Here is a 14975-nt window from a genome sequence, read left to right on the forward strand (position 1 = left end):
GAAAGAATGACGAATGCTGACGATATTATACATTATAATATATTGTTATATACGGTCTTGTTAGTTTACTACCGTGAAACGTATTACCGTAAATTATTATAATCGGTGTAAAAAAAAAAAAAAGGTGACCTAGTCGTATTTTAAGTATTTTGTACTTCTACAGTGTCAGAGTGAAAACTTAACTGACCACCGCGTCGAAACTTTGAATCGAGATGAATATACTGTTTCTATACTTTTATAACAATAATATGATGCTGGTATATAACAATTTGTTTATCACGGCGACAATGTGAGTGGCAATCGAGTCATCTAATAATTCGCGAGCGTAATCACTGATGCGTTGAAATTAATATGTTATTAATTGTTATACAATTTTTTTCCTTGTTATTATCGTGACTCACTAGTAATTATGTTCTACAATAATCTATGTGATGAGAATATGAAAAGTTTCACCATACCACCGCTCTCAAAAAAAAAAAACGCGTGTATGATGTTGTGTACACGTTCTAAAAAGTCTTATCACGCCTGTTGTAATCGCTACAAAACGACTTATAAGCGGAATCCTATTTTCTGGTCAGTCATTATATATTAGAATTAGATACACACAGACACACGTTTCATCGTTGTTTTTGTCACTGGACTTATCTTTCTTGTCCGCGATACAGCTGCAGGTTATCGCCATCGAAACTATTGCAATACTGTTAAATTAAATTATACATAATATTTTGTAAATTGGTCACGTATGCATACCCTGTTTTATATAATAATAATATTGAAACATTTATGACGTGACGAGACGACACACTGATAATGCACAACGCGATAAATCGTATAGCGATCGCGTCACATTATTTATATAATAATATTGATTGCTGCATCCAAACGATTTATGGCTATGATTATGGAAAGGGGCTATGAAATTAAACATTCACGAAGTCGTTTTCTGGTGTCTTTTTAATATAATATTACGTAGTCTCACACGAGTCTCTTATTACACGACGATTTTCGTAAACTTATTTATTTGTATAATAATATATGTTATCATTACGTTTAAATTTTATAAATTGTATAATATATATAATTATTTTTGACGAAATACATTGAAAACCTATTTTTGTTTTGTCGTATGTCACCACTGTATACCCATCACACATATATAATGGTATTTTTAAACGCGTCGAATATGATGCAGACTAGTGTTTTTCTATAGAATTCCTCCCGAGCCTATGAAAAACACAATATTATTATTGTTGGGTTGACGAAATCACTCGGCCTAATCGCCGTCGTCACCACCGCTCACCATCCGTACACTATACATGCACCGTCTGGCCGGTGTCCAAGAGCCTTCGCACCCCGTTGATACACGTCATATTATCATATCCAGTGTGGTTCATCCTATTGGGTATACTAAATATATGACGTAGACTCTCGAGAATTTGTGAAAAAACCAAGTATGCACATCATGTGCTATGCAAGTGATGTTGCGATTGTAAAGAATAAATATTTCACGCAAAACTGGCCCTATTGAACTTTCTAATTAAGCAGATCGTTAAGTCCGAATCTCGTCTCTGTGTGGATTAACTTTGAAATTATATAACTGGGGTAGTAAAAACAGAACGAATCGTATGATTTCTTTGCGAACAGCATACTTGAACTTAGTAGTCAGTCGACTCGTTTAATTAGTCGTCTATTTTTATAAATTTTCAATAGGTTTTAAGAAAAACATGTTATTTTTATTTTATTTGTATGTTCGTAGCTCACCACCACTTATAATAACGTTTGACCATCAGTAAAATATTATAAATTATAATATATCCATGGTTGTAGGTACAACTGAAGGATTAATATAAGTATTTTTAAAAAACAATTTGAGAAAATCATTGACTATATCATTGTATCTACTACCATAGTCGTGGTATGTAAATATTATATAGCTACCGATCAATACATCAAACGATTTTTACAAATAAACGATATTTTAATTGACCCGTCGATCGCGCGTGTAATCATAACCCATAATATAACACTATAGGTAACCGACCAGATCGATTCGTATAATGATATAATTTTGTTTAGCACAATAAATAGTCAATTAATTAAAATAAAAACTTAATTGGAAAAATATTAAGTGAACTAAACTCAATATTGTGTTTTATTTTACAGTATGGATGACGCACGTATGATTATGATGACTAGAAAAAAATTTAAAACAGTAAAACCACAATATAATATAGTACATAATAATATTATAAATTAGGTACAACAATAAATACCCATATTTACAACATAATTTGAAATATTATAATTATTATGAACTGCAATTTCGTTTTGGTGCAAGTGCTGAAAGCTATAATAAAATAACAAATTATAAAATATTAAAACATGAGAGACTATAATTAATTATTTTCCACGATAATATTCATTGTAACAGTTGTGTATGATATTTATACATAATAATTGATAATGTAAAAAGAAACATAAGTAAATTTTCTATATTAATCTTATAATTTTTTAAAGAATCCATTTGAAACAATATTTTCTTAAAATAGTATGATTTATAGGTAGGTTTTCGTTTTTGTTAGCGTAAAAATAACGCGAAGACTATAATAAAAGAGAGAAATTAGCTTTATATTTTGTTTTATAATCTATTTTCTAAGTTCCAAATTAAAAATATTTCGATAATATTAATATTGTTACGAAAGATATCGAATTTCTAATTTCTAACTTTTGTAGTTAAAAATGAAACATTTAAAAATATTATATTTGAAAATACGAGTTTAGAAATCTATTAAATTGTTTGTAAATTATAATAATTATTAATTTAAAATAACCTTTCGACGTTATCCAGTTACATCCTTACAATGTATTCCTATATGACCGACAATCGTATCTAATGAAAAGGGGTCCAGAATTATTTTTTATCAATCTACGATGAGTCACCGGATGTATATATGGTGTATATTATTATCGACTGAATAATATTTGTAACAATGAATAAATACTAACAATTATTACTTATTGTTTAGAAACATAGTAACAAGAAAAAAAAAATTAATATAAACTAAATACCTATAATTATTATGTGAACTATATGTATTCATATTATGCAATACGAAAGTAATTGATGTGTTTATTTAATTTGTTCTAACACTTTTTTTGTACATAAAATTATGTGTAATAAATATGGAGGCATATAAAAACCACTAACAATTTTTAATTATATTTTTTATGTTATCGACAAAACGTGCTCGTGCTAAATGGACATCAAATATAATGATAATCATAGGGTAATCACAATTAATTATGATGTAGTAATAATGTTCTAGTACAATTGTACCTACAACTACACTATAATGTTATATTTAATAGACAATATTTTTCGTTAAATAAATTGTATAGATTTTGAGTATTTTGAGTAGCTAATATAGTTTTAATATGATGTGTACTTTTTGAAATGTATTTTATGTCTGTGATAATTTTTTAAGTGCATTTTCCTATGCAGTAGGAGTAATCTGATTACCCATTTATCACATATTTATTATATAAACGGTAACAAAATGGATTTTGATTGTGTGTCATAGGTACCTAATTTTATTTTAATTTAAAATATTTAATTTTTTATTTCTATAAAATGTTGAGTGATTAGAAATATTTACATTTTTGTTTAGTTGTTCTATACTAGACTTTCAATGAATTTTTTTATTCAAGTATTAAATCGTATCATACATAATATATAAATGTACAGTGCATACTATTACAACAGAGTACAGACTACGGAGATAGACAACTATGCGAGTGAACACAACTATTTTTTTAAATTTTATTTATTTTTGGCAACGTTTACAAATTGCGCTTAAATCGAGTTTGGATACGGTGCGCGCTTTTTAAAGTATATTATAATATTACTATTATTACTATTACATTATTATTCATTTATATATATGCGCTCGCGAGCCTGGTCACTTCCATAAATGTGGGAGCACTTGGCAAGTACGGGCGAATCGTTTATTTTTAACCATTTTTAATCTAGCGCTTAGTATATGCACATACGATTTTGCGTACATAGTGTATTATCACGTTATTTTTAACGACCAGTTTTTTTTTCATAAATACACAGGTACATATTTAAGTATATATTAATATTATACACGTGAACGAGTCTCGTGACTATTATTTAAATGAGCTATATAACATAAAAACGATAATAACTTATAATATTCGTATTATATTATGTGATCACATACCTATGCACATCTGTTTATACTTATATATACTTCAGTAAAAACTATCACGATTCACGTTCGAATGTCTTGGACGAAAACTTACGCGTAGTTATATAGGTTACTAAAATACATATATATATATATATGGCCCTCCATCCCGCGCAATTAGTTTTATATACCTATACGCTTTCTGCTTTTCGGGACAGGGTGAACCGCTGCGCGCACATACACACTCTCAAGCGTGAGCGATCCGGAACTATTATAAAAACACACCCTTACAATACACCCCTTTCCATCACCTATCCGATGGGTATAATATATATATATACTTGCGACGTCTCTCTGACCGGTCGTGGTGGTGGCGCGTCTTTCCCGTATATAATATGTCATAACCGCGATATAATTTGCCGTTTGAGACGTGACGGCCCACCCTACCACCCTAACCGCGGCATAACATTACGCGAACGATTTGTACCACGGTTTCTCGGACCGCGTCCGCGCAGTGCACCAGCAGCGTCGCATTCAATTACGCCGCTGCCGAGCTCCACGGATCTAGACTGCACGTCATAATATTATATGTAGTAGCTATAAAGGTATACCTATGGGCGAAATGTTATTATAAAGAAAAAATTCCGACTTACCATCCGATTCAATTTGTTTCAAAAATCCTCCGCCGCTGTAACGATTACCCACCGCGATATCATACGGTATCGTTACATTCCCACCCACACCTGCATTCGTTCTCGCTCGTCTTATGACGTACGAATAATAATAATAATATATATATATATATTGCGTATAGGTTTTTTACGTATTATTACTATTATTATTTGCTCTCGCTCGCACGCATACGCGCGGACCGTTGTCGCGCACACGCATGTAATATACGCGTATATACTCGGTTTCAATAAACACAATTTTGAAACCCGCCAACTCGCGCTCGGAGGTTATTTCGTCTGTTTTTTTTTGACGGGGAGGAACGACGAAGGGGTGAGCGCGCGTAACACCGCCGTCTGGCCATTTATAACTGTCCGGGACTCTCTTTTCAACGAGTATGTATGTACGCCGCGCACTCAGGTTTATATACGCTCGCGGGTCGGCCCGTCACTCAAATCGTTTTCACTTACCTCGCGTATATACACTGTTGCAGAGCATATAGATATACAACATTATTGCACCGTTGCCGACGCGTTATTCTCGAACGTTTCTTTTTTTCCAACTCATCCCCCCCTCCCAACATACCGCTCCACGTCCGAAAGCCTACACTGGTGTAACCACGACGGCAACCGGGGTTACTCGCAGGTCGTGGTTTTCCATTTCCGCTTACATCATGCACATACGCCAATATAACACAAATTGTGTTCACACTATAGTACCTGCTATAATATATTTGACATATTATTACGAATTACTCGTTGTCCGGCCGTCCACGAACGCCGACGAAACAAATTTATTATTATCTACGTACTGAGGAGTCACAATACAAGGGTAGGTCTTGCTTATATATACGATGGTAACTCGTTGAATACAGTTGGCCGGCGTCGGTAATGGCGGCGGCGAAACGGTTGGTCGCGATCAAAGTCGCACGGTCATCGTCGAAAACGTCAAGTCATTCGATGGGATCCTTCTCTATACAAAATACAATGCAATACGATTATGGTATATACCTCGTGTATTTTATGACTGCTTGAGTGATGGAAAATGGCCGAAGTTTGTCCCCATACATATTCTCCTCTCTCGGCAGCCTCCCGCAATCACATCAATACCTATCCAAAGCGACCAATTCTATTACGTGTTAATTTTTGTGTTTAATTCATCAATACGTCTATAAAGAAATACTCGAATATTCATTGTATTATTGGTTTTAGTATTAGTATACCAGTGATAATAATATTATAATATTGTGTTGAATTTGTTTTAAATGTGCCAATTAACGTTTTAACGTTATGTAATAAATAAAATACAAAGTTAATAGCACCCACGTGATTGTAAATGATGTAATATGTATGAAATTATATTTTTGAAGCTATTGAAGGTATATACTTTGATGGCCTAGAAAAAATACTCCAATTAGATATAGATAACCATAAAATTATGTTTATCATCAAATATTATAAACGATCATTCTCGAAGTCACAATAAATGTACACATCATTTTTTGTTACACCTAATCATTACTTCGTTCAAACCAATATTTTAAATTTGTTTCACCGTACAACAGTGATGATACTATATAGAGAACTGAATAGTCTAAATAATGAATAAAGTATTTATCTTGACTGAAGTGTTTACTAATGAGTAATGATCTTTAAATTAATCATTTTTTATTTTCAAAGAATTATATAGCTGATTTAAATTATACAAACAAGCGTTTGCTAAAATTGGTCTTATTAAAATACTTGAACAGTATGCATTTGTAAAAAACGACCTTTTAAAATTTCAAATTAACCTCTTGATATTTTAAATAAAATAATCAACATTTTAAGTCTATTCGAATGTAATTTGCAGACGACGGCCATAGCGCAAACTATTAACTGTTATGTGTTATATAGATTTCTTCACGTCACCGTTTAAATAAGAGTTGTTATTTTTTTTTTTTTTGAGCTATACAACTTGAAAATGCATTATTAAAAATATATATTTACAATAAATAAGACAGTAAAAATAATAAATATATACATATATGTAATACCTATTAATATATATAAGCGTATAATTGTTTAAATTGTAAATTGTTTATTTATACTTGAAAATAAATTGGCAAACATTATCAAAATAAATCTCCTTGAGTGACTGCAGCTGTAAAACGATCGTAAGTGAAATTTTGTCAGCACGTCGTTATAGACGATAATATAGTATAGGCTATATACTTCTATAGGAAGAAAAAAATCAAACATGCAAAAATTAATCTAATACTAATATTTTAGTGTAACGTAATATTTTAAACGAACTATAATATGTTGTAATAATAAACGAATGTTTGTTAAAATAAAACTCATTATTACAGAACATTTTTCTAATTATCACATTATGCACTTACTTGATAATATTTACGACTAGTGATCGACAGGGGGATCTAGGTCCCCTATGATTCTATGTCAACGTATTAATTACCACGGAATCAATTTAAAAAAAATGCACTTAGTAAAACGATAACCGAAAAATACCACGTCTAGTTTATAGACCTGTAAAAATACAGTTATACATTTATACTAGTTTTACCTACCGAATACAGTTTCATACCAAAAGTTATGTACCTTTAAAAACGAGATGTTTTAAATTTAAATCGTTACTCGTGTAGAAAAAAATCGAATTTGTATTTATTTCGTTAAAAATGTTGAGATAGATGGTAGATAATGTCTTAATAGGTATATGATATTAAGGCGTATTATTATGCTATAATTATTATAATATCGTAATCATATTGTAATAATCTGATTGGAAAAAAAGCGATGATGATATTATACTCGTATATTATGATATAATGTAATATGACAACATGGCCGTGGGGTCTATAAAGCATAAACTGATTTAAAAAAATTAAAGATCCGTTATTATCTCTACAACAGATGGAAACTTACATTCATGAATATAATATTATGGGGTATGAAAAGTTTAAAATAAAACACGGACACGACTATTCACGTCAACGGTTAATTTGTCTGATTATTATTATCGTCACTGCTAGTCGTCGAAATGTCTGTTCGCGGGGCAAAAATTCGTCGGCAGTTTGACATTTTCCCGAACTAAAAAATACCTATATATATATTTAACAATTTAAAAAAAAAATAGTATAATAATAATAATTACTATACGCGCCCACTCGACGGCGGCGATGACGACGACGTCGTCATTACCGCCATGTCTCGTACCGCAGTCGGATCTGTCACCGTTTTAGACGCGTCGTCTGCCGCAGTGACAACCGAATCCCGTCGACGCGACGCGTGAAAAATATAAACAAGAACCTCAACCACTGGAATAATTGGTGCCCAAATCGACCGTCGGCTGACTCCTAGTTCAGCCGCTTAGACGATGATCTAATATTGTACAGAACATTATTAAAATGGTGGGGTAGACATGAATTAATATGGACAAATTCACAATACACATATTATATAAATCATATAAATATGCATTAAGACACTCGTCAATTTATAAGCTATAAACATAATATTTAGAGACTGTACACAATTAAGTATTACACATTTTTGTAAATTAACTGTTATATCACTGAGAACGAACCTTTAAAATAGTATATAAGGGAGACTTTGACCAGCATAACGGCTTTACTCGTACCCGACCTATTATTAACATATAATACCATAATAATCGTATGCGAGTCAGTGGGAGGCGGAAAACAGGATTTGCGAGATATGATTTACCGATGTTATCACGTCTTTGACTATATTTTTGGCAACCTCTGAATGCGCGTGTCATATGCACGTCAACACCGACTAGTAGAATACACGCGCGGAAAACAAAAAAAGACATGCCCGTGTCGTGTAAGTACACGAAATTTGTCTCGGAATGTCTACTCGAAAGCAACCCCTCCCCGCTCCCCATTCGAGAACGATCGCTAATTCCAGTTACAACGGTACGAGGTCTAGACGGCTGTATATGAGGGATTAAACGTTTTTCGAGTGTGACGCGCACGACAGTATATCGGATGGTAGACACATATAGTGATATTAACAGATTTAAATTTATACATATATCGGTACACACTATTATATACCTACAACAGGAGTCTGTGACGAAACGGATATCCGGTGTTTTTGTTCCATCGTATAACTATCGTTTCGACCATCGGGTTTTCCACTTCTATTCAAATCGTTTTTTTTTGTACCTGTGGGCTATGATAGACTATAGGAAATATTATTACGAGTAGGTAAATTATAATAAAGACGTCAACAGACTTCGTGGCGCTCATGCGCTCTTTGGAACAATTAAGGCTTGCACCTCTGACGTATTATAAGTTATAACGTTAATAATAATACACATTAGCTATCTATACACATATTATAACTACGTTGTCACAAGACGTGTTGAAAAAATGCTCGTTAGACCGTTTAACAAGTTGTCTAATTATATGAGAGATTTATAACTGCACTGTATGTTGCGCGCTTTTCAGCGATTCTTTTATGCGTTTTATATATTGTATACATGTGTGTATATTACGATACGTAATAGCTCTGTTTCGAGCAGTACTGACGAACAGTCAATTAAGTCGTATTGTTTGTTCGCTCAATGTATTTGTGTGTGTGTGTGTGTCCGTTTATGCATAGCATATGAGTACACATCGATACACTTATTATTATACATTTTATATACATTAACGAGACTTCTGTGTTGTACTTTAAACGTCTCACTTTAACACACTGGTATTATACAGCCTATAGGTATACAATATACATATTAAATACTTATCATATTATACTATGTACATAACTAATTGTAAAACAACGAACCTTGCAATTTACATACTGATATATATCAAAATATGTCCATACATATAATACATTGTCTATACGCGATACTTCAATGTATATAACATTAGATATTCTCAACTCAAAAACCCGGAGGCTGCATAATCGTCCTTTTAGTTTTTGCTACTCTACTTAACTTCTGTTGGATTTCAATTGCATCACAACGTCATGTGAACACCATTATTCAAATCCAAAGATATTATGTAGTATTATAAAGATAACCTTTAAAAAACACCTCTATATATAATATATATATATATATACAATTATCTAATACAGATAAGACAAACTTGAAAAGCGTGGAATCTATGATAAAATTGAATTAAAAATATATGTATGACATTGAATATAATATATTTTAACTCGTGTTCTGAAAATTACCTACTATTGTTTATTCTCGATTTTAAATTAATATTTAACAACCCTGGGTTAGGTTATTAGTACAAAACAAAAACTACCCTTCCATCTCGTTTTATTCGTTGCATACTATTACCGAGTCGATTCCTGAAAATTTTTATTATATTTTTATTTACCTCTACGTACACAGGGACGAGTTTATCTTAAAAATGTACTTATTATTATCGATATCGCGTCAAGTCCCCTGTAATATACCTTTGCTAGACACGGTCTATACTGCAATTACCAAAACGTTTTGTACACATAGCTCACTCGGTAATATTATAAAAGTATCGTCGTCGTCGCACGTAATATTAGGTATATAATTTTTATTCCAAGTGCTTGTTCTGATTGCGATCGATGCTTGCAGGTACGGTGAACGCCAACGGCGAGACGAAACGGCAGCGCACGTCGTACACCCGTTACCAGACGCTGGAGCTGGAGAAGGAGTTCCACTTCAACCGGTACCTGACCAGGCGGCGGAGGATCGAGATCGCGCACGCCCTGTGCCTGACCGAGCGGCAGATAAAGATATGGTTCCAGAACAGGCGGATGAAGTGGAAAAAAGAGCACAAGATGGCCAGCATGAACATGGTGCCGTACCACTATCACATGGCCGCCCAGCCCTACGGCACCCCGTACCCGTTCACGCACCTCACCACCTGAGATTCGTATTATTAATTTAACGGTTCCGTTTAGGCGTCGTCCGGGCCGTCGTCGGTCGAGCACACCGACGGCGGCAGTGGCGTCGCCGAACGGCAAACGCGCGATAGGTAAGACAACCGTTAAATTAATAATACATAAAAAAAAAATAAAATAAAATTCACGAGACGCGGCGAAAACGCGTCGCGGACGTTACACGCGTCGACGGGTGTGCGCGAAATTCGCGACTGCGCACATCGGTCGGTCGTCATATTGTAACGATATATTGTGTAATATAATATGTGTGTATAAAGTGTACGATATCGATTATATATTCTATAAAATATATATAATTATTTGTGTTTGTATTTCATAGGTAAATACTATAATAATATATTATATATGATATTCATTTATTATTGCGACTTGTATTTATAATTTTATCGCTTGGACATCATAAAATAATGTGTTGTATCGTGTAATTGTGTAAAATATGTGTTTTTTAAAAAATAATATAATAATACGATGAACGCACGTCGTAATAATAAAAAAAAAAAAAAAAAAAAAAAAAAAAAACAAAACAAAACAAAAAAAACCATTTCTTTCGATACCTTTCGTTTCGATTTCATGTTTTATTATAATATATATTTATATATAGTTGACCCCGCCGAGTACAACAATAATTTATTGTCATGTTATAATAATATAAGCGCATTATTGTGATTATACCACGTAGCGATTACGCCGGCCGTTGCATCCATAAAAGACATGTCTAAGACCGATTTTATATGAGCAATCGTAAAATCCTCCTGCGCAATTGTACTTTTCGACTTTTCGTACAAATATAATAAGTAATTCAAAAACCCCTATTATCTATTGCTGCTGTTTCCGGACGGTGTGAATTTAAAAATTTGAGCGAGTACACTAAAACGTCGAAACCAAAAAAAAAAACATAAACGAGAAGAGTACGCGGAATAAATGATAGAAAACAATCGCGGTTCGCGTGCCCGTGGCGAAAGCAAGGATAGCGTTTGCTCAAATTAATTTTTTTATACATCGTACTGCGAATGGACGGTACAAAAGAGGAGATAAGATGATGATAACAATCGATAAAATAGGAGGCGCTTCGGATCGACGTGGATATGTTTTTAGTACGTATCGTTTACTGAGACGCGTACAAATATCTATGACTGTAATATTTTTTTATACGATAAGTATTAGCCGCGTAACCGACTTAGTCGAAATCTGTCGGTGGTACTTAATTCTTACTATATTCTTGTAGAATCCATACATTGTACCTGCCTACATCGATTTTATATGTACTACACGAGTAATAAGTACAAAGGCACAGGTACCGATCGTAACGATCGATCTCTATATAGTAATCGATCGCGCGTCTTTCACACCTGTATGATTTGCCGTTATCACAAATTTATGTTTGACCGTCAACCACGACTAGGATCGGGAGCCGGGAAGTGTAGGGGATATAATACGCTCGTATTAAATATTACATGCTTTTAGGCTGAGTTTTAGCGAAAACGAACTCATCGGCAGTACTATGATATTATAACTTATTTATATGCAATGTTTTACTATTACACTCAAACCGGTTTTCACAAAATTAAGAAAAAATTTACAATGTAATTTTAAAATCGTTATAATAATATATCATATTATATTATTATATTTAAACGTCGTCGCACACGTACTCGTGTTTATATTCATTTAATAGTATTTTTATTATACGGTTTTATCGTAAATTATTCATGATATTATAAATGAAACAACAAAATGTAAATATTCTATATACATATATACTTAAATAATATAAAAAGGTATAAAATATATTATAAATTACGCTGTAACTATTTTCTGTACATGTGTTAACCCAGAGTCTGTGATTTTTCTTTATTTTATTATTATTATTATTATTATTATATTATTATTATTATCATTATTATGTTTTAGTTTTTAAGAACAAAATATTTAAACATTAAAATACCTAATTGTTTTTTTATAATTTGTTTTCTTATTTTATTGTTCTTTCTTTAATTATTTTATTCTCCTATTTTTTTTTTTAAGTCATGACCAGCTCCCCGATTTTATTATTATTATTTTTTTTGTCTATGTCGATGGTCAAATTCAGTGTTTCAAATTCAAACTATCTTATTTATAAAAGTGCAATATTTATTGTTTGATTTTTGTTGTAAAAAAATTAAAAAATTGTAAACTAGACGTAGAAAGACGATTCTATCATAGTGTATACTGTATAGTAAAAAAAATATTAATATATTAATTTATAATTATTAGTCTTGTCATGTTGCTGTCACTCATGATATATTTTTTTGTCTCGCATCATTAGAGTATCGATCGAGAGCATGAATAAATTATTATAATCAAAACAAAAAAAAATGTTTCGATGATAATAATTTGTACATAATATACATTAATTATAAACGCATATAGTTTATCTACAAGGTTTATTATAATATGAGTATATACAAATGTTTTCACAGTTTTGCAAACGAGTAATAATATTTGTAATATTATACCGTGAAAATGAAACCAGGATTTTCTTTTTTTAATTACTTTATTTAATATTATAATATTAATATAATATATATTATATACTATACAAAAAATTATATGCCTGTTTTATTTTTTTTTTCCCATTGTAAATAGATAATAATATGTTAAAAGATGTTACGGTGTGTTTTGAAAATTCTCTGTAAGAATCCAAACGATGATAATGATAAAAAATAAATAAATAAAAAATAAAAAAAAATAATGAAATAAACATAGTTTGCGTGTTATTTTTCCCTTGATCCCTCAATTTGTATTTTAATATGTTAACTGCTTTTGCAGCACTGTTTCCATTAATAATGACGACTATTATCAGTAATTGACTTTTTTTTTGTGGGGCGCAGTCCTGCAACGAATGAACAGCGTTTCGTCAATTCCACATGGTATTATTAAGTACCTAGTTATACATTATATCGGTATTATATTGTGTACTAAAACTGTAGGGGAGAGGAGGTTTAACGTTTTACAATACCTTTTGTAGGGCACAACGACAACGCCGTTATTCCCTTCGTCACTCGCGTGTACGTTAAGTTGACTACACCGCACGCATTAGCAATAACTTTTTTTTTTTACTGGTTACAGTAATAGTCATTAAACTCATTTACTCGGTCACACTCTCAAATAAACATTCAATACACGATCATAGGTACTTGTGACTTGCGAACGAGTTGCTTATGTAGCAATTCGTGAGTTAATCTGCTCTGCATGCACACGTCGAAAAGCATATTATTGCTGAAACGATTCAATTAAAAACAAAAGCAATATAGCTTATATAGACAGATATTATAATAATTAACAAAAACAACAGATTGTTATTATTCATATGTATACGCATAGTTATACGTATATTGATCATATTACCATATACTTATTGTGATGGTGATTAGTACGACATCTGTAGGTATATTATGTGTATTATAGGTACATAAATACGTTTTCACGTAATATACGTAATATACGGTCGAAAATATATAAGCTTAACATATAGCGAATAGGTATATAATATCATATATTGTCTGAGGCACTGTCAGGGATAAAAACTTTGTCGTGTTTTAGTGTATACATTTTCGTTCATAATAGGTATAATAAAAAAATCAAAAGTGCATGATATCTCTAAGGCAGTTTATATTTAGCATTGAACGATAAGAAATAATATAATATAGTGTTCTATATAGGTATAGTACTAATTTGCAATTTTAAACTGCTATTTTTTTCAATTTGTCAGCATTTTCATTTTTTTTTAATAAAAGTTGTGAAGATCATTAGCTGTATACGTTATTAACTTATAGCAATCATCGAGATCCGTCTCGATCTTGACCTGCATTTTTTTTTTATTTTGTAAGACTGAGCTATATAGAGGGTCTATATATATAAGTCGTCTCTCCGGGAATGCTATAATAGTATAATATAATTTCTTTCTAAAACATACATATGTAAAATGTGAGCGTATTATATAAATCCACATATGAAACTTAGGTTAGGTTTTTAATATAATAATACACTATGTGATAATGCACGGTACAGACACGGAGCGGCTCACATTCAGGTGTGTACCACTCGGACAGCACACTAACATTATACATACAATATAGGTACCTATATAATAAATAGCTTGCGATACGCATAATCCAAACCTTGTTCCGTC

At 31.9% G+C, this 14975-nt stretch overlaps 1 protein-coding gene across 1 annotated transcript in view; it reads left to right on the forward strand.

The window, feature by feature from the left end:
* Positions 1-11829, forward strand: part of LOC114128129 (homeotic protein Sex combs reduced) — a 30079-nt gene extending 18250 nt beyond the window's left edge. The window contains exon 2 of the mRNA XM_027992566.2: positions 10476-11829. Within this exon, the coding sequence (XP_027848367.2) occupies positions 10476-10771 (296 nt within the window). The 3' untranslated portion in view covers positions 10772-11829. The remainder of the gene's footprint in view (positions 1-10475) is intronic.
* Positions 11830-14975: the final 3146 nt, after the last annotated feature.

The sequence above is a fragment of the Aphis gossypii genome, chromosome 1 (genome assembly GCF_020184175.1).
Source record: "Aphis gossypii isolate Hap1 chromosome 1, ASM2018417v2, whole genome shotgun sequence".
Classification (NCBI taxonomy): Eukaryota; Metazoa; Arthropoda; class Insecta; order Hemiptera; family Aphididae; genus Aphis; species Aphis gossypii.